We start from the raw sequence: 26660 nt of genomic DNA on the forward strand, positions 1-26660 counted from the left end.
AAAAAATTTTAACAAAATAAAAAAAGTGAAAAGTAAAAATATCTTTAAAAATACCTTTAAAAACATTGCAGAGTGTAATGTAATGTAATTGCATTAATTTTGGACTGTAATCACATTACATCCCTTGGTTGTAATGTGATTGCATTGCAATCTTACATTGTAGTGGTCTATAACAAAACAAACACTATAGTGTAATTTAATTTAATTAGATACATTACAAAAAATGTGCTCCCACTTCCTTTATACCAAATGCTACCTATATTCTTTTAAAAAAATTTTTTGTTATTCTTCCACTTTCATTGAATTTAAAGAAAAAAATGTTGATTTCTTGTTTTTTTATTATAAATTGATGTTCTATGCTTTTTACTGTCTAAAAATTTTAAAAAACAATTAAAAGTATTTGGAATATAAAAGAATAAATATATTAAGTGTTAAAAAAAGGAAAAATATTGTAACACTCAACAAAAAAAAAAAAGACTTAAAAAAGTGTTAGGGTTCCTATGATACACTTGATCATAGCATGTACAGTAGAATTTTAAAATTTTTTAAAACCCTAAACTATAAATCTCTTTAATGCAAACAATCTAATCATAATAACAAGGAATTTTTTATTTTCCTCAAAAGCCTGAAGTCGAAATTGCAAGGTAATTTCTTCCTTGCCTTTCGATCCTCCTTGCTCCACCAACAAGCGATTATGTCAAACTTTAAGCACAAGTGTCTTGTCTCTAACAATGATCTTTACAACAACTATCAGGAATATCTTCTTTAACATCGAAAAGATCAAAAACCGAATCTATACTAGTAAACCGAATCTATACTAGTAAACCGAATCTAAGTAGCCTAATGATCATCATCATGATGTCGGCAAGCTTTCCAAGCTTCCTAAACAAGTCGACATCTCCCCAAGTCCTCTTAGAGAAATCACACATCATATGTGCATATCCTCGAGATAGCTTGAATCTTATTTCTGTCCAAGCTTTCTGGCATCTTTTGTGTGAGCTTAAGCCATGCTATTACATCACCATGTAATGCTCTAAAACTTAGTTTATTAATTATGTTCAAATAAACTTCTTTATTTGAACTTCTTGCAATAGCCTCAAAAACTCATAAATTGAATTCTTCAATTTATCTCACTATAAAGTCTTTCAACTTCATATATCAAATCCTATTTGATTGATGCTCGAATTAATTCTTGATAATTATTTTATGTGTGTTACTTATTAAGCTTTTTATCATGTTGAGAATAAGTATAAATTGCAATTCCAAACCTCGTTTAAGATTGGATGAATCAAATCCTATTTGATTTCATCATTAATTCTTTAATAGACTGATTATACTTATAGACCAAAATTGACTTCTAACAAAGCATCATGGCCACCCAAATGATAAAAGAGTCATATAGTTTGACTTAACCTTTCGTGTCTAGTCTTACTTGTGTAATTCGATGCTACCATCATGTATCTCAGAATGGACAAATGGCATGGTACAGTGTCTCCCCTTTATATCTTCCATACCAACTATTAAGCCTTGATGACAACTTTGGATGATACCTTAAGGAAACTCTTTTCCTTTCATCCTGCTTTGGCCGAATACTTCATCAAGTCAATACAAACTTAACTAGTAAGTACGATACTTCCCTTTTAACAATTTTCACTTAGGGTGATGATTTCTCTTTGGACAATTCATATGCCTCCATATGATTCATGCTATACCCAACGACATCCTTTTTAGGCATCCATGCTTAGGATCCGTAGAGATTGAATCAAAGTATAACACTCTTCATTCAAAATAACAATGATGTCTCAAGTTTAAGGATTACTTACACATCTAACACATGAGAATTTAACCCTTAGACATTTGAGTAAAATACCAAATGAAATTCTCATGACGTGTCTAGTTCAATAAACTTGTTCTTGCTTGAACAAGCAACCACATGTTTGTTCTAACTATCCCTATACTATCAATCATATGAGATTGATTGTCCATTTATAGTGAGAACATAACATGTGCCGGTCTTTAAGTGTTATTGATGTCTTGTCCCAATAATACATTGGTTACGAACATATAAGATGTATGTTTTGATACATTAGAATCTCATAATTATAACTATTTATAATTTCCATGCAAAGCGCCAAATATCCAAGAGCTTCATCAGATTAGTTTTATAATAACTTATTATCTATAAAACTATTTGATAAAATGAAATTTTTTAAGGTTTTATGCATTTTTGGATATGCATCTCTTGTCCAACTCTTGAACTTATTTGATGAAGTGAAACCTTTAGAAGTTTTATGCATTTTTGGATATGTGTCTCTTGCCCAACTCTAAGGCATACACTTACAAAAAGTACATAGTGAATTTAAGAAATTCGATCATATCTATCATTAAGAGTTTGGCATTAACTTGATTGACCCCCAGTTTGATGCTTTTTGAGAGATGTTGAAGGGTATATAATTTGATTAAATGCAAGAATGAAGCGAATTAATTATGGGACTTTTTATTGGTCTCTCAACTGAGATAAGTTTATTCTGGCAGCTGCAATTTTCTCCCTAATGATTTGGCAGTTTATCAATTATCTTATTAATGAAGTTTAGGTGTTTATAATTATAAACAATATTTTATAAGGCTTTTATTTTTAAAAATGCAAAAATATGTTTGGATACAAAGACATGATATTTGTCAGATGGAAAAATTCTACCTTTCTCGCAAAATGTAAGAGTTTAATTTCTATACAGAACAACTATGTTTAATTCGGGTTAAATTTTAAGTTTTAATCTTTTTTAAATCAAATATTGGTTATGCTATTTTAGTAGTATTTGTTTTACATGATAATAAATTATAATAAAGAAAAAAGTAATAGTAAAACATAAATATAGTGAAAGTTTATGGGTTTTACCCTGTTTGTACAAAGAATTCTTTAATTGTGATGATTAGTCTGCCATTATATATTGTCGGCTGTCAAATTTGAACTCTCATATTCTAAGTAGTAATAGTAGTATTTGGCAGGCCAATATGCACTCTCGCAACACAGTTGGTGGATGACCAATGCAGCCATGAACAATAACACCGTTAATGTTTTGTTTTTACTTGGTAAGGATTAAAAAGGAGAAAGATGAAAAAAAAAAATTAACCAAGCGGTTACTTTTCCATAATCACTTTCTTACTTTGCAGCTTAATCATTTGCATTAAAACTTTTTCTTTTGCTCCTCCTTTGCCATCGTTCCAACCAAGCCAAGTTTTAGATTTCGTTGCGACAACTATCCTCTGCATGACAGTTTAGGATCCATGGCTCAATGTTCATCATCTATACTCTACTTTTTATTATGGTTGATGATTATAGTGGTAGATTTTAGTATTCTTGATGATGATGGTAGTTTTATTATGTTTGAGGAATATTATTGTTTTATCATAATTATTTTTATGATTATTAGTTTTAAAGTTAAATGATAAGTTTATATTTTATTTGGAATTGTATATATTTTAATTTAATAATGTTAATTGTTTAAAAGAATTATAAATAATATTATGTTATATAAAATTTAATCCAATCCGTTTAATAAAAGTCATGTTACACATTTAATAAATGTATATATAATCGTATATAATATGAATCTTGATATGTTTAATTAATCGTATTGTCTTCATATTTACCTGTATAACTATTAATATTATATATCTACACAATATAATTAAAATATACAAACACAAATTGTCAAATCTATTACAAACTAGTTTCGTTTTATTTAAATTCAAAAGCTTGTGTTTGCAATGCTAAAATAAAAATGTTTTAATTTTTATTTTTTGTAAAACAAGGTAGCACGCAGGTATATAACAAAAAAAATATGTAAAATGCTGATCTAAACATCAAATAATAGTCTCATCATGATATAATGAACTTGGACAAGAAGCAATCTGAAACTTCTTCCATATCGTGTGGAAAAAAAAATAACGAAAAGATATTACCAAAGAAAAGAACTCTAAAAACACTTGATATGTTTTAATTCACTATATTCAAAGTAATGATGCAGCGCAGAAATAATTCAGAAGTTAGAATCATACTAGTCTCACAGGTAAAATGGTTTTCCAACACGGTATGAAATTCAAGCAGTCAACCACGCTGACACACGCAGCCGCCTAAGAGACGCGCTGAGGTACCACTACCTTGAAGCTTCAGCCGCTACGACCCTGGCTTAAAACCTGTACGTAAATTTGAGGCAAAGTCGCAAATCCCATACTTTATTCTATCACCAATTTTCAAACTGAGCAAAGACCAAAGAGATGCTATTCTCGTTCCATTTAAAATGCAAAAGTGCTCAAGGGGATAAAACGCTTGAAACTTGTTTTCCATTTTAAGCATGGTTTACAGTTTGCTATCCCAGAACTAGAACCAAAAAAGTTTGAAGCATTTTCAGGCATGTGACTCCCATTGCAGATACCCTAACGGAAAAGGGCATCAAAAATATCTGAATTGAGCTTCTGCAACAATGGAACCTGACCCACGAGTTTAGCCAATTCTCCCGTGACTCGATCAATGTACACCACATACAGCCCATTTCTGCTCTCTAGAACTTCAACAGCTTTCCGTGCCTGGACAAGTGATGTCACCCACTCTTCAAAAAGAACTGCAATGTCATTGTCATTTATCATTCCCTAATGGTCAGTGCAGCCCAGCAACTTTACCATTCACCTCAACCATAGACATTAGATGGATGAATAGACGATAATAACGTTACTGTAGTATCGTAAGAACATAGTGTCTCTAATTAGCAGTAAATAATAGTAATCAAGATTTTGATGCTAGTTTCATATTTACTGAAACTTTTTCGCTAATTTGAACAAGGGTGAATGTGAAATTAATATCTTTTTGCAGCTATTCACAATCAATGCATACTGCTATTTACTTTTCTATGTTAGAAGGGAAGTAGGCAGGGGCTTAAAAGAGACTGTTCAGAACCAAAGAAATTACAAAGTTCTAAAAATGAGTAAGGGATGTGGACAGAGACAAAACTTCAAATATAAGCCTACCTTAAGAGTTTGCTTCTCTTGGGGCAAACCATACCATATGCAATGACCAATGAGCAATGCATGCAAAATGCAAGGATTGTGTGCGTTATCATATGCAAAATGTGCTGACATCTCATGTTCGGTACATGCATGCTGTGCAAAATACTACATCAATCCCAGAAACCATATATGTACGCCTAAGTGGTATGTTACATTGGAACCGAGGAAGCAAGCATGGTGAAGTAATAGGACCACAACAGTATAAATAACCATGAGCAGAAAAATTTGGCAATGCATACTATTGTCAAAGCCTTCATTTGTTGACCAGGTTAACAGGTAGTCTGATACCAAAAACTCAATAAGCTGGATCCTGCCACCCAGAGAAACAGATCAAACTGAGCTACTCATATTACACGGAGGAAATCCATATGCAATACCAGAGACTTAAAAGTATAGCATAAAATCTCAAGTTATTTACACAAGCAGCTTGCTGAGGTTGCATACAATTCACCTAAAGCTTATTAAACAGCACAGAAGCTGGCATATTTAGCACAAGAAACAAATATGTTACCATGAAATTTGTTAACAATAGCACAGCATGAAATGAACTCCTTTCTAAATGAACATGGTAAAAAAATTTTGGGTAGTATTGAAATCTACCTCACAGAAAAGCAATTTATCCATGCTGTCAATGGATAACACTCACTCCAGCATCCTTTATATTATCAACAGATCCAGACTAGGATGAATGAATGCTTAAAATATGAAACTGAAGCATTTCAACCTTGTTGGGCACAATAATAAGGTTTGCTTGCTCGTGACTTAGACATTATGGGTTCAAGTTAATCAAAGTAGGAATAAGACTGCATATATCTACGTAAGAAACAAGCGTTTATCCAAAAATAAATAAATAAATAAACATTCGATAAGAATCTCCTAATATTTCTTGAAATATCGTGTTTCAAGGGGCTTCAATAACTCTTTCCTACTTTTTTGTCATTTCATCAAACATCCTCAAAAATATCAAAGTGGAGGTCAATATCCATGAAATTTCATGTCTTCGAAATTTCAAAAAAATGACACAAATTTTGCCATATTTCAATGTTATACTGGACATATGGAGGATCCATCCTCAGATTCGACTGACATTCAGCAATCTAAATATCCTTCTGAGGCAAACTTAATGACTTAAAACAAGTTTCCAAGCTCCTGTGCCTTCTCCTCAATTGCTAGAAACTCAATGCCGTACATAAAACCATAACTCTTGTGCAATAATTCTGGTGGAAATCTCTAAATTTGAATATTAGGAGATAACTATTCCAGCAGATAGAAAGGGAACAAAACAAAGCACAAGATGCAAAATGCAACTCTGCAGCAAGAAGAGATATAAAAATTGCGGTTTTTAAAACAGAGCATAATGCTATTTTCTCACAAAAAAAAAGTAGTACAGACACACACATATGCACACGCACCAGAGCATGATGCTAAGGAAAAGAGAAAACATACAGCAAAACAAAAAAGGCCAAGGACAAAGACTGAAGCGATAAGCAATCCAAAAAATTCTTACAAGATTGTCCTGCGTCCTAATTTTAAATAACTGTAACTAATGATTGCTCTTGTCAAACTATAACTAATGAGCTGCAGTTAATCAAAGTTGAAAATTTAGAGAAAAGAACATAAACGATTGGATAACTAGGAAATACTTACATTACAAACATGCAGTCATGCATAGCAGGAAAATTTTCATCAAATGGATCTGAGAAAAGTAAACTTTCTGCGAGTACAGATATTCTTTGAGAAACTGAAAGTATTACACGCTGTCCAATGTAGGGTTCACACCCAAGCTTACGAAGCAAATGTTGAATGTAGAACTGGGAATTGGTGTCACTGTGATGTGCCTCTGAAATAGCATGTTGAAAACAAAAATAAATAACTGACTGAAAGGAGAGAAAATTGATGGTGACGAAAGGCAAACACACATTAGCATCTCACTTCTGTAATCAGTAGATGCTGATGTAAACAATTAAGCACAAGAAAAAAATTTTCTGTTTATCGAAGACATAAATGTTTAACACCACAAACTTACAACAAATCTAAATAAATTCCAACCACAACAGAATATTTACCATCTCCTCTTGAGGGAGAAGACATCAGTCTAACCAAACGCATAATTAAGCTGCTAACAACTCCTTCGATGGATTCCAAGTTCCTTCCCGTCGATAATAGATTCTTCAATGCCACTAAAGAAAACACATGAAAGAGGAAGAGGAAAAGCACACAGACAGTCAGGATGCTCAAATCAGTATAGCAAGCCGAGAAAAGGCCCGCATTGCAACACAATAAATACTGGAAGAAACTAAGGGAAACGAGGATAAAGAAAATATGGAAATCAACAGTTTATTCATTTATCTTCCATGTCAAACAAGCTTTCAGATTCAACAATGCTGAATAACCACTAGTTTACATCAGAGAAACAATCTTTTCTGTTCTTAACTTTCTTTCTCAAATACTAGCAAACATTGCAATTTCTGCTAGTTTCCACTAAGCTTAATCTGAGTGACTTAAGTCTTATTTTCTATTCAGTCGGACCAACAGTTCTCATTTCTCCTGCGTCAGAACAACTTCAACTTGTACAAGACGGTAAAGGTAAAAACATATTTATATTTTTGTTCTTTGAATTTGATTTTTAGGTCAATCACCTTCCAAACATCCTTCATGTGCAGTCCTGTCTATATCATCTGCCTTTTCTCACACTGCTGATGCCATTTGTACGGGTTCATAAACTTAACTTGGCTTCAAAGTAACTTAATCACCAAAATCAGTGTGGAACCATTGCCTCACTCAGATATACATTAGTCAGGGATGTCTAAATCAGAAAAGCATTTCATCTACTTCAGAATGAGATAAGATACATTAAAAGACAATATCAATTTTTTCTCCCCTGCTTTCTAACCAACCTGAATTTCATGCCATGTGGGCTTCAACCATTTAATATGGTAAGCAGGCAAGGTCTTCTACAGTAATATGGCCAATGCTACCAGTTTTATTGGGCTTTTAATTCTTTTCTGATTTGTTAAAAACAGGATCAACCCGCACAAATGGCAAAATCTAATAAAGGAAAATCGTAAGTTATTCAGTAAAAAGAGAAAATACACCAAAAGGCTTAAGTCACAACTATCCTGGAATTAAAAAACTCCATTCTAACCTTTTTTTCTAGTAGAACATAAAAGCTGCCTTAGATCAAAATCCAAAGACTGTCCCACAATCTAAAAACAGGAAATGACATTAGGCAAGTACTCATGGGAACTAATCGCAGTGTACATTACGGTATTCAAAAAAACACCTTATACCAAAAGCAGCCACAATTAAATAGGTTAGGCATTCCTTTTGTTGATCTTGCCTACATCAATCCTACAGTTCACTTCTTGTCACCAACAAGATGTGGAAGTTATCAGTACGTTTAAACAACCATGGGATTGAGATATCTCCATCTGAATTTGATATTCAACATGTTGTACACCTAAGTTTAAAAAAAAAAAATATGTTGTATACCCCTAGATATACAGTCTTTTGAAGAAACAGTTCATGAATTGAATTTCTATTGTGAAAGATTTTACATAAGCTCCAATGAATGATACCATGTCATGATTACCTAAAATGAATTCCACAGCTTGGTGAGACCAATTTTCGAATTTAGATTCTTGAACCTACAGAAAAGGTATAAATAAGAAGAAAAGAAGAAACCACACTATGGATTTACATCTCTTAGAGTGACAAACAAAAACCAGAAGGTAAAAAAGGCACTTTACAGGAGAACTTGTATCACAAAGCTCCACAAGAAAATCAATTGAAGCCTTAAGCTGCTCTGCTTGATCTTCATCATTACAGCCTGCAGTTATAAACAGAAGTCCTGTTAATAGTTCCATTAAAATAAAAGAACACCATCTCTTTTGGTATATTCATAATGTTCAAACAAAAAAACTACTAATCTACTCTATGATCATGATACAAACTATAAAATACCTATTCCATTCCAATCCCACTCTATGAATGAAATGATTATATTCCAATTCTACAATATTCCATTTCACAAACCAAATATGCTATAAATGGCATAAACGGGCGGTACTTGATGTTAATAGCCCATGCATAGTAATTCTACTAACTTTTTGTAATAATGAAATTCATTCACTTCATACTTTCTTATCCCAGTAAAATAAACATTAAAGTGAGTTGATCATCTAAATCAAATAAGATACAAGATTGAACCTTATATTGCCATATGATCGTGGTGCCCCAAGAAAAATAGATTGAATCACAAAAATTTAAAGCATAAGAAGGAAGCCAGATTAGTTACAAAGGGTCCAGAAAGGTTTTATAAATGCACCTAAAACACGCCCTTTTAGAGATGAAGCAGCTCTTTTCCTTCTTTCCCTCAATCGAACTGCAAAGCAGAAAAGAAGCCATATATTAGACAAACATTGAAAACACGTCGCTAGTTCTGATAATTGATAAAATGTTAATGATTTAACCTTGTCTGAGAAATCTTCGGCGAAGAACATCATTGAATCTACGATCAGAAGCGTCTCCGAGTCGATTAGGGCTTAATTTCCCCATCTTATCGAAGAAATAGCACTTGCAAGAAGCAGTTTGCGGGAAAAGATCGCATTGCGAAGCATCTAGAAACACATACATTCACGCAACCCTATGTTCAAAGAAAACTAAATGCAGCCGAAAGGAAGGAAGAAATTTTGAAGAGAAAGAGTAGAACTGGAGAACCTTCGGCTTCCTTGAGATCGTCTCTGAGTCTGAGAATCGCTTGCTTTCGCTCCTTTGCCTAAAAATTCCATCAAAGAGAGAGAGAGAGAAATTAGAAGCTGAGATTGGCAAATGTAAAGAGGTAGTTAGAAGGAAAAGAGAGAAATAGAGACCTTTCGCTTCCATTTAAGAGCGTCGGATTGGGAAGGAGGATGATGGCGCTGGAGAAACTTTGATCGGAGGAGAGATATGGCTACGGCTAGCCTTAACGATTCATCATTTGAAGTATCTGTCGCTGCTGCTGATGCTGCTCGGTTTTCGCCGGCGGACATTTCTGTCTACCGAAATCAAAAGACGCGGGAAGATTCTGGGATTTTTTTTTTATTATTATTTTGGAAGTTGGTTTTAAAGACCTGCCCACCTGGGCGTGTTTCACATTTCACAAGGTTTATGGTAGCCCAATAGTCCAGTTTCATCTTTCTTAGTTCCAAGTATTTCTAAGTCAATGAGTAATGAATTTTATAAACAAAAAATTCATGCTAATATTAGATAAATGTTCGAACATAATTACAGAAACTTATTAGCATACCAAAAATGAAAACACTTTTCCTTCCCTCAAATGCTTACAAAAGTTTTTAAATCATTATAAATACAATTTATCTCGACATATGAAAAAGAAGTAAAACAGACATACCTAAAAACTAATATTTGTTCACTCCAATATTACTACTATAGATCAGCAAAAACTTAAAAATACAATTAACGATTTTATTAAAAATTAGTCCACGATAAATCTTCTTTATGCATATTCTTTAATCAACTTATAAGTTTAGAAGAACTGATCTTGATAAGAGTTGTGAGCTTGGGATAATCAGATGGAGGCATTGGTGAAATAAGAAGAAAAAGTTGAAAGGTTAATTAATTTAGAGGCGCAGAAAAGGTCCGATAAGCCAAGATTGGTGAAGTCCAATAGGTGGAGCGTAAGTTAAGTTAAACGTGAAGGGATAGCAAGCTCAATGATTGAAGAAACAACTATTCAGTTATATAATCAACAGCGGTACAAGTTTAGTCAACAAACACTTTTATTTGACAAGCCCCTTTCAAACCCAAAAATTGACAGCAGACATTGATCTTTTTGGCATGACACGGCGCCTCCCGCTCCCCCTCCCCCTCCCATGCTGCTGATAAGATAAGCTCATAATCCTAGCTAACTCTATTTTGCATTCGGCAAGCCTCCATTACAGCCAGGAACATGCCTACCCCTTGGCCACCACATATTATTATTAAGCTCATATCCTATTCCTGGATTCATTTAAGACAACCATTTATCACATTAATCTAAGCTCCATCAACAACAGTTAGTACTAGGTGATATACCCAAGAGTTGCCTGGATTTTTCTTCAGGACTTTATTTTATTTAGCATGCAAATTACCATCCTAAATCTGTCTCTGACAGCACATCGTAATGAATTTATGCTTTTTTTTGTTTTATTTTAACTTGGTAAAGTGAGAATGCACGGATAAATGCAGTGATAGAAATCAAAGTGGACTTCACTTTGACTGTAAATAAGATAAAAACTTGAGATTTATGGACTAAGTTCAACAATAAACTAAATTACTCAGTCAAAAAAAATTATCAAAAAACTAATCAAATACAAAAACAACTGGATCCCTTAAACAGGTGACCACTCTTCCCGAGAACTCTGGCATGTATTAGCCACACTCGAGGACAAAATCCATGGCATTATGGTTTTCATTTCTTTTCTCAATAAACACACCGCTATGACCTCGGAGAAATATACAACTCAATAAAATTTTACCTGTCCTTGGCAGCTCCACCTTTATCAAATAATACAAGTTGCTCGCCTCAAAAAGGGGGGAAAAACGTAGGGGACATCATATTGAAGTGGAGATAAGCAGAAGTCCTTGCGAATACAGACACTAAGAGTAGCATGCAAAATTTAGGATAGATTCTGACAGGCCTCAACCTCGGATGCCTGTGCATCCAACAGAGCTTCCCCCGAAGGATTTGAGCTAATGATCCTCATTGTTGCATCAAATACAGCTTTTTGGTACTTGTCATCTTCCATCTTCTTTAGGATTTCCTTCACCACCTTAAAATCTAATCCTCCAGCCATAACAACTTTCCCAATTATTTCTCCAAAATTATTTGGTGCTTTTGGCGTATCAATGCCAATATCATCCAACAAGGCACCATAGAGCAGGCATCCAGTCCCTATGTCTCTAGGTGTAAGAACTTTCTTAATAAGTAAGTATTCCAGAAGTCTTGAAACCGGCTCAACACAGGGTGGGCTTTTCTCCAAGGCAATGGAGATGGCTTCTTTCACAACCTCAGGGTGGTATGATGGAGATTTTAGTTCCTCCACACATTGCAATGCTTCATCCAGCAGCCTAACACCAAAATATTCCTCCAATAGCGCCTGTGTTTTTCTCTGTAGATCTGGATTTATACTTGCAGCCGGTGCTGGCGGTTTCTCTAGAACCGGAGACAAAACAGCCACAGGCACAGGTTTGGCAGAAAGAGAAGGTTGTCCCACAGGCTCTGCACCTAAAATAGAGTTAGATGGCCGAGCTGGAGGGTTTGAACCGCCCTGCAACAGGGCACTTGTCCTACCACTCATTAGGCCACCACTACCTTGAGGTAGCAGCCTTGGATTCATTGAAGTTGATTTATTGATTAATGGTGATGGGACACGTCCCCCAGGCAGTACACCTGACCCATCACCCCTTGGCATTGACCGGTTCCTAGGAACCTCCCAATTATCATTGTCCATTCCAGGCATACCAGGCATTCTTCGAGTTCCTGGCATTCCAGGCATCAAACCCCCAGTACCAGGACGAGTGATAGGAAAACCACCAGGACCAGGACTCATCGGACCACCAGAAACAACACGACTATTTCTAATACTTGCAGTAACACCTGGACGCAGCCCAAGATTTTTTTCAGCCTCGGAATGGATTTCTGTGATTGTTTTGGCTTTCACCTGCAAAAATTAAGAAAATAAGGAGACATTGAGTTTAAAACCCATTCACAAGGACATGTCAACAACATCTATCTAATCTAAAGCAGAAAATTTTGATGGCATTTATGAGCTACCTCCTCACGCCTGGGAACCCAGTTGCTTGCACGAAGATCAAGAACATCACGAACCATAAATCTCAATCTTGGGGCAAGCTGAGGATTTGTAGTCAATTCCTTCAGTCTGCTGAAGTACATATCATTTATGCGCCGTGATTTTGGACTCTCATCAAGCTGCTTACCAATAGTGTTGAAGAACTGACAAATGGCTTCAACATTCTCCTCTGCAGGGCAAGCTTTAGTATCATGGCCCAAAAGTTCCTGTTTGACAGAAAAGGTAAAAAATGGTTTAGAATAAGTTACTAATGAACCCAGGCACCATTAATCAGAAAGACAAGAAGTAACCTGCACAATGTGATGGACTATCTTCTCAGGTACCATTTTCTGCTTCAGAAGCTCACCAATTAAACGAATGTTACCTAGAGTACGGAGCTTGACCATCCTTTCTTTATCCCTACGCTCCATCTCTTGCTCAGGGGCAGTCATCAGCCCCACTTCTTCCCTAAGCTTGTCAGCTCCCTCAAATGCCTCTTGGCAGTTATTCAAAAGGACTCGCTTAAATGTGATTTCTTTACCACCAGGTTCATCAGATGGGAATGAGGGGAGCTTATCATTAAGATCAGAACACAACAGAGCATACATGGGACAAAATGTGGGTTCCAGAACAGCCTTCTCAAATATTAGAGAAATAACCCCCTGCAAAGATACCATCAGTGAGTTCATCTTACAACTGCAGTAACTTAAAAAGAAAACGATATAAATCAAAGTGTGATAGCATGTGTGTGTGTTTACACACACACACACACACACACATACATACAGAATAATGTGTAGTAATGTAAAATGACTAACAGTAATGTAAAAAAGAATAACCTTCAAGATATCAGCTGATGTGATGCCAGAATCAATAAGTTGACCCTTCAGAAGATCATACTTCTCAGGAGTCAGCTTGTTCAGTATCCTGCACAGAGAACAGAGAACCATTCAGAAAAATCAGTCATTCACAGTTAATTTCATCACAAAGGACGGGGAAGGTAATCATTGCCTCTTCCTATCATGCAAACTTGACAAAAGAAAAAACACTTTGCAAGTTTGCAAGCTATTTACAAATGGAAGACATGGCTTGTAAAGGTGATCAGATAACGAATATGCAATTTTCACCACTGCCATTAGTATCAAGAATAAATTTATCACATTCTCTTAATTCACTGCTCAACGTAAGGTGCAACTCGTATTCAACAACTTCGAAAATTAAAAGTTGCAGATACAAACCATACTTAAAAACATATTAAATCTAAACTGTAGAGCTTGTTATGCCATAATAAAATCCAAGGTTGGAAGTTCAAAGCAATTCCTTATTTCAGTAACTTAGTAAGAAACCAAAAAAAATGTTCCTACTACATGGATTACTAGGGCACCATTGGGCTTAATAAAGACCACATCCTGAATAAGATCAAGAAAATCAAAGTCCCTTATGGTTTGTCAATAGAAATCAGACATAATGATGCAAGAAACGTATTTTAAATTTTACCCTTTAACAGTCTTTAGAACACGCTCCTTCTCAGAAAGAGTCCCCCTTCTAGCTGACCAGGGCACCTCGGCTTTGACCAAAGACGGAGCTGGTCCTCCCTGGTTCAATAAAGGAAACTCAATGTCTAATGCCAAAAATCTTAAAAACACAAAAAGAATTCAACTCTTTTTACATCAATTACCCCTTGGTTAGAAGAGACTTGTGCCCGGGAGAACTGAGAGTTGAGTTGGTCCTGGCGATTAAATTGATTAGCTTCTGTCTGTCTGGAGTCATATCGGTTTCCAAATTCTCTATCCCGAAGGGATTCCCAAGACCTCTCCTCACCAGCAGAAGGAAACTGTGCTGAACGGTTACGCCAATCACGATTGTCCGGCTCAGAGTAACGGTTCTGACTCTGATTTGGTGGCTAGCAAAAGTTTAGAAGATGGATCAACAAGTGTTAACAAATAAGGATGGTTTGGCAGAAATAATTGCAAATACAGACATAATCAAGACAAATAATTACTTCTAAAATAAGCAAATAAAACATAAAATGCAAAAAAGAACTTAGAGATTACATTGCTTTCCCCACGACCCCAGTTTTGATCTTCACCAAAGAGTTCCGCTTCAATTTCTCGTTTTATTTTAAGAATCTCATCGGCAACTTCTACAGCCTAAAAGAAGGCAAACAGCATAAGCAGAGATTATATCAAACACTAATCAAAAAGTGACACTGTGCTATTTCAACTCAATATAATTGAAACAGAGTGCAAACAACATTGAACAACTCCCTTGCAAGCAAATAAAAAGCATATGTTCTCTCTTTTTTGGTTGGTTTTTGGAAGCAAAATTTAACAATACTTTAATAGATGCAGAAATAAAGTATACTACCAAGCACAAGTTTATACAATTACCTCCCTAAGCTGTAAAAGCTGGTCGCGGGTGTATCGCACACGTTCACGACCCTCAAATCGTGTGTCTCCAGCCTACAACAGTAAAGCAATTGATAACTTCAGATTCTACAACCCAACAATATTCCAATATGCAGCATGTAAACATGCAGATCACTGTCTAAAGAATAAAGCAGGCAATGGAATAAAAGTAAACACAAACTCTAAATCATTACTACGAACTTATATGGAGAATTCCAAACAAGGTTATCAAAAAATTAACATATTTATCTAACAAAAATAAAAAGATAAGTTCCACAAATGCTGAGTGACATCCAAATAAAAAGACATCACATTAGTTGAAATACAAAGATTTTGTATCATAAGGAGGTCATCAAAAGATCACATCTTTTGCACCTCACAATCCTCAATATAGGCTTGGTTACTTAATATGCAAAAAGTCCATACACTTAATAAAATTCAACTCATTAATATAACTTATTCTTTCCAATTAGGAGGATCCACAAGTAAATACAAGTGGCACATATAACTATATATTACTATTTTACACACCAGCAGCAGAGTTTAAAAATCCACAAGTGGGTTTAACTGACCGCATGCACTTAAAATTTTAATGTTAACTTCTTTATTTGTAGTTAAAGAGAGACATGGCAATCAGTTAAACCCGCTTATAGATTTTTCAAATTCCGCCACCAATAAATCAAAAAATATTCCATAGATAACCATTGAAACATAGCTAAGAGGATTGACCAACAGAGAGGACAAGTTCATCATCTTTCCTCACTGGAACAACTCCATTTGTTTAAAAATAAGATCCTAAATGTTTGTAGGTCCTTTATGGGCAATCAGAAACTCATAGAATACCCACCTAAAGCCTACATATTTATCTTTGTCCATATTTACAGCAAGTACACATACTAAGTGCCCCACCAAGAATTAGGACAAAGCTATTCATACTCTTCCCCTTTTAAAGGTCTAATAATATCCAACTCTATTCTCTTATGATTAATAACAAGAAAAATTTGGCAAACACCAAGTTTGCTAGTAAAAGCAAGAAGGTATAAATTTAAAGTCTTTCAAACGAAAAATAAAAAACAATATTTATCTCAAACATATATTACAAATCGACAACAGCAATGATAAAATCACATCTAGTTGCTAAAGATCCAATCTAGCTCAGAATTCAGTCGCAAAAAAGCACTACCTAACAGCTGTTACAAGAACAATTTAAAAAGAAAATCCATCTGAATCCAACAGTAAAATATCTACAAGGCAAAACTAACCCAACCCAAATCAATCAAAACCAATAAAGATCACATCAAAAAGGCTAGATCCAAAAAAACTGAAATATGGGTTTTGAAGAGAAAGGGATAAAAAGATTGAACCTTAATGGAAAAGGGAGGAGGAGCACCGCCATGAGGACGAAATAGAGGAAGATCAGAGGAAAGGGAACCAAAGGCTAACGAAGAAGAAGATGAAGATGATGAAGAAGAAGAAGGACCACCAAGGAGTCTGCCCCCTCGACCACCACCAGGTCTTAAGCTCAACACCGTCTGATCACCCTGCTGCATACCTCAATCTTTTCAGGCGAGATTCAATCTCCACCGTCCGATCAGAAAAGGCAAAAAACTCAGCGATAGTAAAACGCTGAATCTGAATATCGAAGGACAAAAAAAAAGGTTCTTGAATATAAAGAGATAAAGAAACAAAATTGGTTTTTCAAGAGAGAGAAGAGACGAAAGTTTTTCTCTCTCTTCTGCGGGAGAGCAAAGAAGAGAAGAGAAGAGAAGAGAAGAGCAAGTATGTGAGGACGGTAGCGAGGAAAAACAAACCCTTCTTTTGAAGAGTTTTTTTTTTTTTTTTTTTTCAGTCACTATTTGTTGGTTTATATGTATAATTACATCAGTACCCTTGTTGGTTTTGCACTTGCCAAGATCTCTTTGGCTTTGATTGACAACTTTGCCCTTCCTCCTTTATTAGTGTTCTACTCTTATTTAAATGTTTTAGTTTTAAAAGCCTTATACAAATTCTATTTATTGCTTAAAAATTTATTTTTGTTAATTTGATAATTAATATCACCTTGTAAATTTTTAAAAACCTTATGCCAGTCCCTCTAAAATTTTATTAGAAATTACAAAGTCCGTATGTGCTTGTTTCATCATAACATAAAAATAAGTAAAATTGGAAAAAAAAATATTTTCAAATATGAGCACTCTGTTTAGGCTAATGTCTCTTTGATAAAGAAAGCAACCAAGGTGAAAAAGAAAAAGCTAACTTCTCGTGGGACAAAATACAATGAAGAAGAAAATCATAAGCTCAAAACAAAAGGCATACATAAGGTTTTCTTTCTTTTATGATGATGATAATAAAGTTAATGTATATATGAGGATATAACATAGATTCATGTCAAGATATAAACATAGAAAATCTATTGTTTTGATCACTTTATTGATTCAAAGACTTTCTTTTGGGTACTTTTAGGATTGTATCATCAAAGATACATTACATATATTAATTATCTTCTAAAAATTATTATTTGTAATCAAATATATTTTTAATTAGAATAAAAAATATTACCAAAAGAATGAGATAATAATTATCAAAATCAAATGGACAACATAGTGAGCCGAACCTCGATTCGAGTTCATTCTTTAATTGATTGTTTTGTACATTTAACTTGAATAAACTCGCATTAATTCATTGGGTTTATGAAAAAATGATGATATGTATTTTTCATTTAAATATATCTTTTGAAAAATTTTAAAAAATAAAAATACATTATACAAAACTACAAAGTAAAATCAAATTTATAAACTTAACTCTTTTTTTGGTAAGTTTTCAATGATAATGAATGTTTCTAATATTAATCATAAATTATCATTTTTATAATTATACAAAATATCTAAAAAATATATAATTTTATTTATAATAATTTTTATTTATATGAAATTAACTAAAATGACTTAACAATTGAATCATTGTTTCAATAATCTAGAGTTTTAAACAGATCATTGTCTGGTCTAATTCTAATAATTGTGAATGAATTATTCTCATACAATAATTGTATAAGAACTCACTTAGAGCTATACTATTTTTTTAGTATTTTTTTGCACAATACTTTAAAAGTTCTTAAATGATTTAAAAATTTTAAAATAAATCATTTTTCTATTACATTCAATTAAGTTTTTGAATTTTTATTTTATATCAAATAAAGTCTTATAATTAACGACTGACTAGATGTCATTAGTGAAAATGACACATGTTTTTTTTATGTTATATGACTGGTCATAATGGAGGATGAGTCTACCATGTGATGACGTTATTATACCACATTAACATGTAATGTCATTATTTATTATGATAAGTCAACATATTACATTAACATCGCATGATATAAAAAATAATAAGTTTCATTTTAATTAATAATAAGTAATTAATTATTGATCATAATAACTTATTTAAACTAAAATAAAATATAAAAACTCAAAAAATAATTTATTTAAATATTTTAAAATAATTTAAGATTTTCTAAATATTATATGTATTTTTTTAATATTATAATACCACCATAGTAATGTCATAGAAGCAAAGGGCCAAAAAAGTAATTTCGAGAATCGACTTATGACTTGCATCATCTATGTCGGGGGAATAACACAAGGACAAAAAAGGTACTTTAAAAAAATAAAAATACTTTTTACATCAGTTTTTTTTTCCTTAAAAACGAACGTGCTTTTTTTTTCTTATGAAACTCACTCACCCTTGGCGGCCTTACCCTCTGCGTTACCAAACATGACACGAGGGAGCGTGCGTTTGTGTTCTTGCCCTAACTTTTACCGGTTACCGCCTATGGGTTCCCTCTAATTTGTACTCCCCCGTCTTAGCCGAATCTCAACGCGACAGCAACCTCGTAACCTACACGTGCCGGTCAGATTGAAGCCTGCCTTTCACTTTCGCAATCTACTTGCACTCAGTGAGTTACACCGTTGCGACACGTACACCCTTGCGTCATACTAGGGAATTTTGCTATTCTGTGCACTGTTTGGTGAGCTTTGCAGTAATTTTTTACATGGAGAGAACGGTATAAAAATTTTGTTGCTCTTTAGTCTTTAACCTGGATTGGAAACCTCATAGTTTTTTGGTAAAAAAAAAGGTTAGAGACAATAAGTTGTTTCAAAAATGAGTTATTTATTGTCCTAACATATAATTTTAATTAATTTAGTCAACTTAACATGGATCATTAATTTTCTTAAATGAAATTTGGGTTTTCTTTTTTCTTTTACAAATGAAACATATAGATAGATTTTGCATTGAATTTGTAAGTGGGCAAATGACAGTGAGAATATACCAATTTGACTTTTTCGGGGATTTTGTTGCAGTGTCGCCAAAAGTAGCCTGCACCTGCAATCATTGATAAAAGCAAGTGAAAAAGGACAATGTTTCAAGTAAAACTTGCTCTTGATTTTCCAGATTTTGCCTTTGCCTGTAAATGGGAATGGACTTGTCACATGTGATCAGTTTTTAGTAACGTTCAGTTACTCAGGGGTATAAAAATAAACTTTTCAGTCATCAATATGTGAAATCTATAATTATGATATATATTGAAGTAAGGTTTGAGTTATTGCTCCAATTGACGGTCTAATTGACTTTTAGGCAATTAAGTCCTCTCAATTTTTTCTTTAAATTCGGGGCCAAACGACTTCGATTTGCCTTTACTTAAATATTATCAGTTTTTTGGAATTCATGGGGAGGATAAGGAGAGGAGAGAGAATAGACAAAGAAAGGAAAAAAGAGAGTTGTCGCCATCGTCGCCACTGAAGAGAGGCGACGATGGTAAAAGGTGGTGAGGGAGTCTCAAGTTTTTCAAATAGAAACAGAGTTGACAGGGGCGGAGCGTCCCTTTGTAATGGGGGCCAACTTTTTAGAATTTTTTATATATTTTATATCTTTTAATGATTTTTTAAAATAATTTGTTATTGAATAATTAATATAATTAAAAAAATAATAAAATGACCTTATAAATTCATTCAATTTTACTCAAATTTTTAATTTTTTTTTTAAATTTTTAAGTTTCTCTACTCATATTTTTCTTTTTTTTATCCTTATATTATGAAATTATAAAAAGGTCAAATTTTTATTTAATTTTTTCTATTTATATTATTATTATTATTATTATTATTTATATTTATTTTTTTTAATTATATTCTATTTGCTAATATATTTTAAGTTTTTATAGATTTACTTTTTTAAATTTTTATGAATCATCAACCACATTCTTTTTTTTTTTGTTATATAAGTTATATCTCTTACTTGTCATGATTTTTTATTTCTGTTATGTGAATTTTATTTTTAATAATTTTAATTTTTAAAAATTAAAAAATTAATATATATGTAATTCTTAAATATAAGTTCTAGTATTACATTATTGGTTGTTGTTCAAAATTTCACTAATATGTTATTTTTTATTAATCTTAATTATATAAGAAAGAAATTATCTTGAGTATATGTTTTTAATGTGTTTTATGTTTTATATTTAGTTGAAAGAAAATTATCTTGAATATAAGAAGAAATTATTAATTCTGTATATCGTATTTAACTATTTATAGTTAATGTATTATAGTTTAATATTTAGTATTACAAACTTAAATATAATAAATAAGAATATTAGATGTTGACAACATTAATTTTTTAGTTGTTTATATTGAGAAAGATAAAACTTTAAAACAAAATGAATGATAAATTTTTTACAAATAATTTAATTGTTTATATTAAAAAAATATTATCATCGTCGAATAAAACTTTCTTAAAATACTATTATAAGTTTTTTTTATTTCTTTTGATTTACATATTATATAAAATTATTATCTATTATAAATATTTTGATTATTAATGTTTAAGTTTAATATATTAATTTTAAAAATTTTTAACTTTTATTCTTCTTAGTCTTTAACCTCCTCAATAAAAATTAACTAGCTCCGTCCTGAGAGTTGATTTAGAAAAAAAAAAAAAATCGGTGGAAGCTTTGAGGGAGGAGAGAGGAAGAAAATGATGGATTCATCGGCGAATACTAACGTCATGTTAAGAAGTTTGACAGAAGCTAGGGTCTTTTTTGAGAGAAAGTGAAAAGGAAAAGTAAGTATGATTAAGATTTTTTATAGTATTTGTATTAAGTAGAGTAAAGGATGTTGTTTTGGAGTGGTGGCTATGTAAGAAAGAAAATAAAAAATAGCCTTAGAGGGAAATGTTTCTCTGAATGGCTATGTAATGGAAATTAGGAGGAGGCTCATCCACCCGGCCACAATTCGAATTAGCCTTAGAGGGAAATGTTTACGAAATATTTATTTAAATAAAATATTTAAAAATTTTTTATTTTTATTACATTTAATCATATTTTTATATTTTTATTTTAAATCCAATAAATTTTTATCATTAATTATTATTAATCAAAACATCACTTCTTATTATATGTTATATGAGATTAACGTAACGTATTGATATGTCACAATAAATAATAATTTTATATATTGATGTAATATGATGACATAATCATGTGATATTTTTACCTTTTATCAATATCATGTAAGCATATAAATGACAAGTAATATTTTAATTAAAAATAATTAATTAAAGATTAGTTATAAGGGTGTATTTGATTCAAAATAAAAATAGAAAAACTTGATTGAAGGTAATAAAAAATTAAAGTTTATTTGAATTTTCTTAAATAATTTAGAAGCTTTTTTTAAGCATTATACCAATACCTAACTTGTTCTTTATAAATTTTATTTTGTTAATTTAATTTTTAACTTTTACGCATGAATAAAAATGATGAAAATAAAATTATTAATTAATAAATTGAATTAGGAAAGGAAAATAAAATAGAAAGAGAAAGCGAGGAAAAAAATCCTATTTGTTTTATAATATGTTTGTATAAGATCATTTTACAAAAATATAAACAAAGTATTATATAAACTAACCTTACTTTTATAAATAGTAATGGAATTAGTTATTAATAAATATATCAATTTTTTTAATAAACTAATTTTATGTTTAAGATTATTATTTAAATGATGATTTTATTTTACTTACAATTAAAATGAAATTTACATGAAATTAATATATTTCACAATATTAATGTACGCTAACTTTTAAAATAAAACATAAATATTTTAAAAAATAAAACGTATATATAAATAAATTTATGAATAATGATATTTAATTTCCTTAACTTTAATTTTATTTCACTATTAGAGTTATCATAACTAATAAAATTATATAAAGGTATAGTTATCATTATATTAAAATTAGTATATATGAAGATGTAAAAAATATACATTTGATCAATTAAAAATAAAATATATATTTTTATTAATTAAGAAATTTACAAACTTGATTTGATCAATCTCTTATAGATTTCGAAAATAAATGGAAAATTAAAAAAAAAAAAACCCCAGAGAGGCAGGCGAAAAGCAATAGGGAAATGAAAGAAGAAATCGTAGAGAAAAATTCGGCATTTTCTAGCACAAGCATAGGTGGTATTTAGGCCCAAACAATACAAGAGTTACACACTCAAGTAGGCGTCGAGAACAGGCCATACAACCAAATTGTAGGTTCCACAAAGCTTGGGCTTAAATTTTTTAAGTTTGAGTTGGACTTTGTTCAAATATTTTTGAGTGACTAAAATTTATATTTCTATTCAATTATATTTTAAATTATTTTTTATCATTTAATATATTTTTTTAATTTTAATTTAATATAAATGATATTTACAATTTTAAGTTGTAATATCAGATATTTAAAATTGTTGTTCTTTATGCTTTACATATTCGTAATGTTATCATCTGACAAAAAGTTCGTCTACGTCGCAAAAGAATTATAATTTTTATATACTTAATGTTTAATATTTATTGTTTTAAGTACTATTTGTTTGGAGCTTTTGTCTTGCATTCACAATAAAAAGATGTAAACAAGGTTTAGCGAATGCATAAATGTGACATTTTAATTGCATTAATTAAAATTTAATTTGTTTGTCATTTGTTATAATTTTTAATACTCTTTTGATTAATAGATTTTATTTATGCAAAAGGCAATTTTTACTATTTATTATGCTGATTAAGAGGCGATTGGGATTGTATAAGATAAATTTTCATTTAGTGCATTGGAAGTTATTACATTAATTTAATTATTATATCTAATACAAAAATATTATTATAATTTACTTAAAAAAGTACCTTAATAGATAATATGTAATATTAAATTTCTGATAATTAGCAGTTCCATTAATTTGATTAATTAAGTTGAAAAAATTTTTAATCGAAAATTGAATTGAATATCCTAAATCATATATCCTAAAAATCATTTTAACTAAATAAAAAAAAATCAAACTCGTTTCCATTTAGAATGATTTTGCTCACCCCTACACGGACAAATGAATTAAATGGTTATATTAACAAACAATGAATTAAATATAATACAAATGATTTTTACGGATAGTAGATTAACTTATTAATATTGTTTTCATTTATTTATTTTGTCAAAGCCTGCCATAATTCTCTTGTACGATGCGGTGTAGAGAAATGGAGAAGCAAGTGTACCTTGAATCTTTTGCCCAAAAGGCTAAAAGTGTTCACTTGAACTTGGGCCATTGCCACGTATACGCAACCCAAAACCTGGTTTGACACCAAATGCCACGTGAGTCAATCCCATCTTTCACCTGACACCGCATCACCGTTTCCATCCATAGTTTTTTCTTTAGCTACAGGTGAAAACGGCTCGCCTCGATCCTTCCAAAAACTAATGAAACTAAGAATTTAACACCCCGACCGTCTCAGCATTTTAAATAATCTGGATTTCCCCAAACTACCCATCCTTTCATCCCACAGTAACGTCAGATAATGCAGGATACCCGGTAAATTCAACGTAATTGAATCCCTTTCTCTACCTTAAAATGAGTCTCACCAGAACTTCCTCGATTTTCCTCTAAAGCACTGCAATTTTCTGGAACTTTCTAGGATAAATTTTCCTGTAAACACTATAAAACTAAGTTCCGTCCCAGACCCACCTCAGATTCTGCAGTCTGTTCACAAAATATCAACAAAATCTGTAACACTCTTTTTCTTTTCTTTCTTTCATTTTAGCTTTCAACAATGGCAACAAAAACTGAAGGCAAGGCAATAGGTATAGACCTGGGCACAACTTACAGCTGTGTCGGGGTATGGATGAACGATCGTGTCGAAATCATTCCCAACGACCAAGGCAACCGAACCACTCCTTCTTACGTAGCCTTCACCGACACCGAGCGTTTAATAGGCGACGCAGCAAAGAACCAAGTCGCCATGAACCCTGAAAACACAGTTTTCGACGCTAAAAGGCTCATCGGTCGGCGTTTCTCCGACCCATCCGTTCAAAGCGATGTCAAACTATGGCCATTCAGGGTTATCCCAGGCCCTGGAGATAAACCTATGATTGTAGTTCGTTATAAAGGGGAAGAGAAGCAGTTTTCTGCAGAGGAAGTTTCATCCATGGTGTTGACTAAGATGAAGGAAGTCGCTGAAGCTTTTTTGGGGCATACTGTGAAAAACGCTGTGGTTACGGTTCCTGCTTATTTTAATGACTCGCAAAGGCAAGCTACCAAGGATGCTGGTGCCATAGCTGGGCTTAATGTATTGAGGATTATCAATGAGCCAACGGCTGCTGCGATAGCTTATGGCTTGGATAAGAAGGCTTCGAGAAAAGGCGAGCAAAATGTTCTCATCTTTGATCTTGGAGGTGGTACTTTTGATGTTTCGTTGTTGACGATTGAAGAAGGGATTTTTGAAGTCAAAGCTACGGCTGGTGATACTCATCTTGGTGGTGAAGATTTTGATAATAGGTTGGTTAATCATTTTGTGGCTGAATTCAGGAGGAAGCATAAAAAGGATATCAGCGGAAATGCTAGAGCTCTGAGGAGGTTAAGGACGGCTTGTGAGAGGGCTAAGAGGACTCTGTCTTCGACTACTCAGACGACTATTGAGATTGACTCTTTGTTTGAAGGGATTGATTTTTATGCTACGATTACAAGGGCGAGGTTCGAAGAGTTGAACATGGATTTGTTTAGGAAATGTATGGAGCCAGTGGAGAAGTGTTTGAAAGATGCTAAGATTGATAAGGGTCAAGTTCACGAGGTAGTTCTCGTGGGTGGGTCAACTAGGATTCCCAAAATTCAGAAAATGTTGCAAGATTTTTTCAACGGGAAAGAGCTTTGCAAGAGTATAAATCCTGATGAAGCTGTCGCATACGGCGCTGCGGTTCAAGCTGCAATTCTCACTGGTGAAGGGGATGAGAAGGTGCAAGATTTGTTGTTGCTTGATGTTACTCCTCTCAGTCTTGGATTGGAAACTGCCGGTGGGGTCATGACTGTGTTGATTCCAAGAAACACCACAATTCCAACCAAGAAGGAACAGATTTTCTCTACTTATTCTGATAATCAGCCCGGTGTTTTGATCCAAGTTTATGAAGGAGAACGAGCACGAACCAAGGATAATAATTTGCTTGGGAAATTTGAGCTTACTGGTATCCCTCCAGCTCCAAGAGGTGTTCCTCAAATCAATGTTACCTTTGACATTGATGCAAATGGGATATTGAATGTAACAGCTGAGGATAAGACAGCTGGTGTTAAGAACCAGATTACAATTACCAATGATAAGGGAAGGTTAAGCAAGGAAGAGATTGAAAAGATGGTGAAAGACGCAGAGAGGTACAAGGCAGAGGATGAAGAAGTGAAGAAGAAAGTGGAGGCAAAGAATGCGTTGGAGAATTATGCTTACAACATGAGGAACACGGTGAGGGATGAGAAATTTGCAGCGAAATTGAGCCCTGAAGATAGGGAGAAGATCGAGAAGGCGGTGGAGGAGACCATTGAGTGGCTTGATAGGAACCAGTTGGCTGAAGTTGATGAGTTAGAAGACAGGCTTAAGGAGCTGGAAAGTATCTGCAATCCCATAATTTCAAAGATGTATCAGGGTGGTGCCGCTGATGGTGATGTGCCGATGGGTGGTGGTGGATATACTGGGTCGGGGTCTGGTTCTGGCCCTGGACCAAAGATTGAGGAGGTGGATTGAAGTTGAAGCGAAGAAAAAGGTTTTGCCTTTTGCTTCAGGGGCTTCAGTTGGGGGCTAGTTTTGTGTCTGTCTAAGTTCAGTTTCTAGTTAATTGTGCTTCTTGTTGTTTTGTACTGTCTTTGTTCCATGTAAAATTGTTCAAGTTAAAGCCTTTTCTAAGTGAATCTTATTATAACTGGCAGATTTCCTCTTTTGCAAGTTGAATCACTTGTAGTTTTCTCATTGCTAAATGAAATTGATTTAGTTTAAATATAAAACAACAAATTTCAAAATCACAGCAATAT

General features: G+C 33.0%; 3 protein-coding genes across 5 annotated transcripts; 1 reads left to right on the top strand and 2 right to left on the bottom strand.

Annotated features, from left to right (window-relative positions):
* LOC18589001 lies at positions 3973-10148 on the bottom strand. 3 transcript variants are annotated; one of them, XM_007013787.2, is made up of 10 exons: positions 9936-10148; positions 9784-9841; positions 9537-9683; positions 9392-9448; positions 8814-8893; positions 8657-8711; positions 7131-7244; positions 6712-6904; positions 5304-5374; positions 3973-4622 (listed from the first exon to the last, which is right to left on the bottom strand). In XM_007013787.2, exons 1-10 carry the CDS (start codon positions 10092-10094, stop codon positions 4438-4440), a joined length of 1119 nt encoding a protein of 372 aa, XP_007013849.2. In that variant the 5' UTR covers positions 10095-10148; the 3' UTR covers positions 3973-4437. The 3 variants fall into 3 exon arrangements, with proteins under 3 accessions (XP_007013849.2, XP_017983316.1, XP_007013850.2); XM_018127827.1 differs by having other exon boundaries at positions 9362-9448; XM_007013788.2 differs by lacking the exon at positions 5304-5374 and having other exon boundaries at positions 9362-9448.
* Positions 11293-17082, bottom strand: LOC18589002 (eukaryotic translation initiation factor). Its single transcript, XM_018127802.1, has 9 exons — positions 16669-17082; positions 15287-15358; positions 14951-15046; positions 14575-14799; positions 14394-14491; positions 13736-13823; positions 13208-13558; positions 12881-13123; positions 11293-12767 (listed from the first exon to the last, which is right to left on the bottom strand). Exons 1-9 carry the CDS (start codon positions 16852-16854, stop codon positions 11724-11726), a joined length of 2403 nt encoding a protein of 800 aa, XP_017983291.1. The 5' UTR covers positions 16855-17082; the 3' UTR covers positions 11293-11723.
* Positions 24223-26580, top strand: LOC18589003 (heat shock 70 kDa protein). The gene has a single exon (XM_018127806.1). The coding sequence runs from the start codon at positions 24424-24426 to the stop codon at positions 26374-26376; it is 1953 nt and encodes a 650-aa protein (XP_017983295.1). The 5' UTR covers positions 24223-24423; the 3' UTR covers positions 26377-26580.

Source organism: Theobroma cacao, chromosome 9 (genome assembly GCF_000208745.1).
Source record: "Theobroma cacao cultivar B97-61/B2 chromosome 9, Criollo_cocoa_genome_V2, whole genome shotgun sequence".
Taxonomy (NCBI): Eukaryota; Viridiplantae; Streptophyta; class Magnoliopsida; order Malvales; family Malvaceae; genus Theobroma; species Theobroma cacao.

Bases quoted from the DNA above. Each gene is read 5' to 3' on its own strand.
- LOC18589001 (XM_018127827.1), bottom strand. From the start codon at position 10,094: ATGTCCGCCGGCGAAAACCGAGCAGCATCAGCAGCAGCGACAGATACT. The intron at 8,894-9,361 runs GTAACTAATCTG...TTATAACTGCAG, and splicing joins AAAACCTTTCTGGACCCTTT to GCTGTAATGATGAAGATCAA. The intron at 4,623-5,303 runs GTATGCATTGCC...ATGACATTGCAG, and splicing joins AAATGAAGGCTTTGACAATA to TTCTTTTTGAAGAGTGGGTG.
- LOC18589002 (XM_018127802.1), bottom strand. From the start codon at position 16,854: ATGCAGCAGGGTGATCAGACGGTGTTGAGCTTAAGACCTGGTGGTGGT. The intron at 15,359-16,668 runs GTTCAATCTTTT...TTACTGTTGTAG, and splicing joins CTCCTCCCTTTTCCATTAAG to GCTGGAGACACACGATTTGA. The intron at 13,559-13,735 runs GTTATTCTTTTT...GTATCTTTGCAG, and splicing joins CATCAGCTGATATCTTGAAG to GGGGTTATTTCTCTAATATT.
- LOC18589003 (XM_018127806.1), top strand. From the start codon at position 24,424: ATGGCAACAAAAACTGAAGGCAAGGCAATAGGTATAGACCTGGGCACA.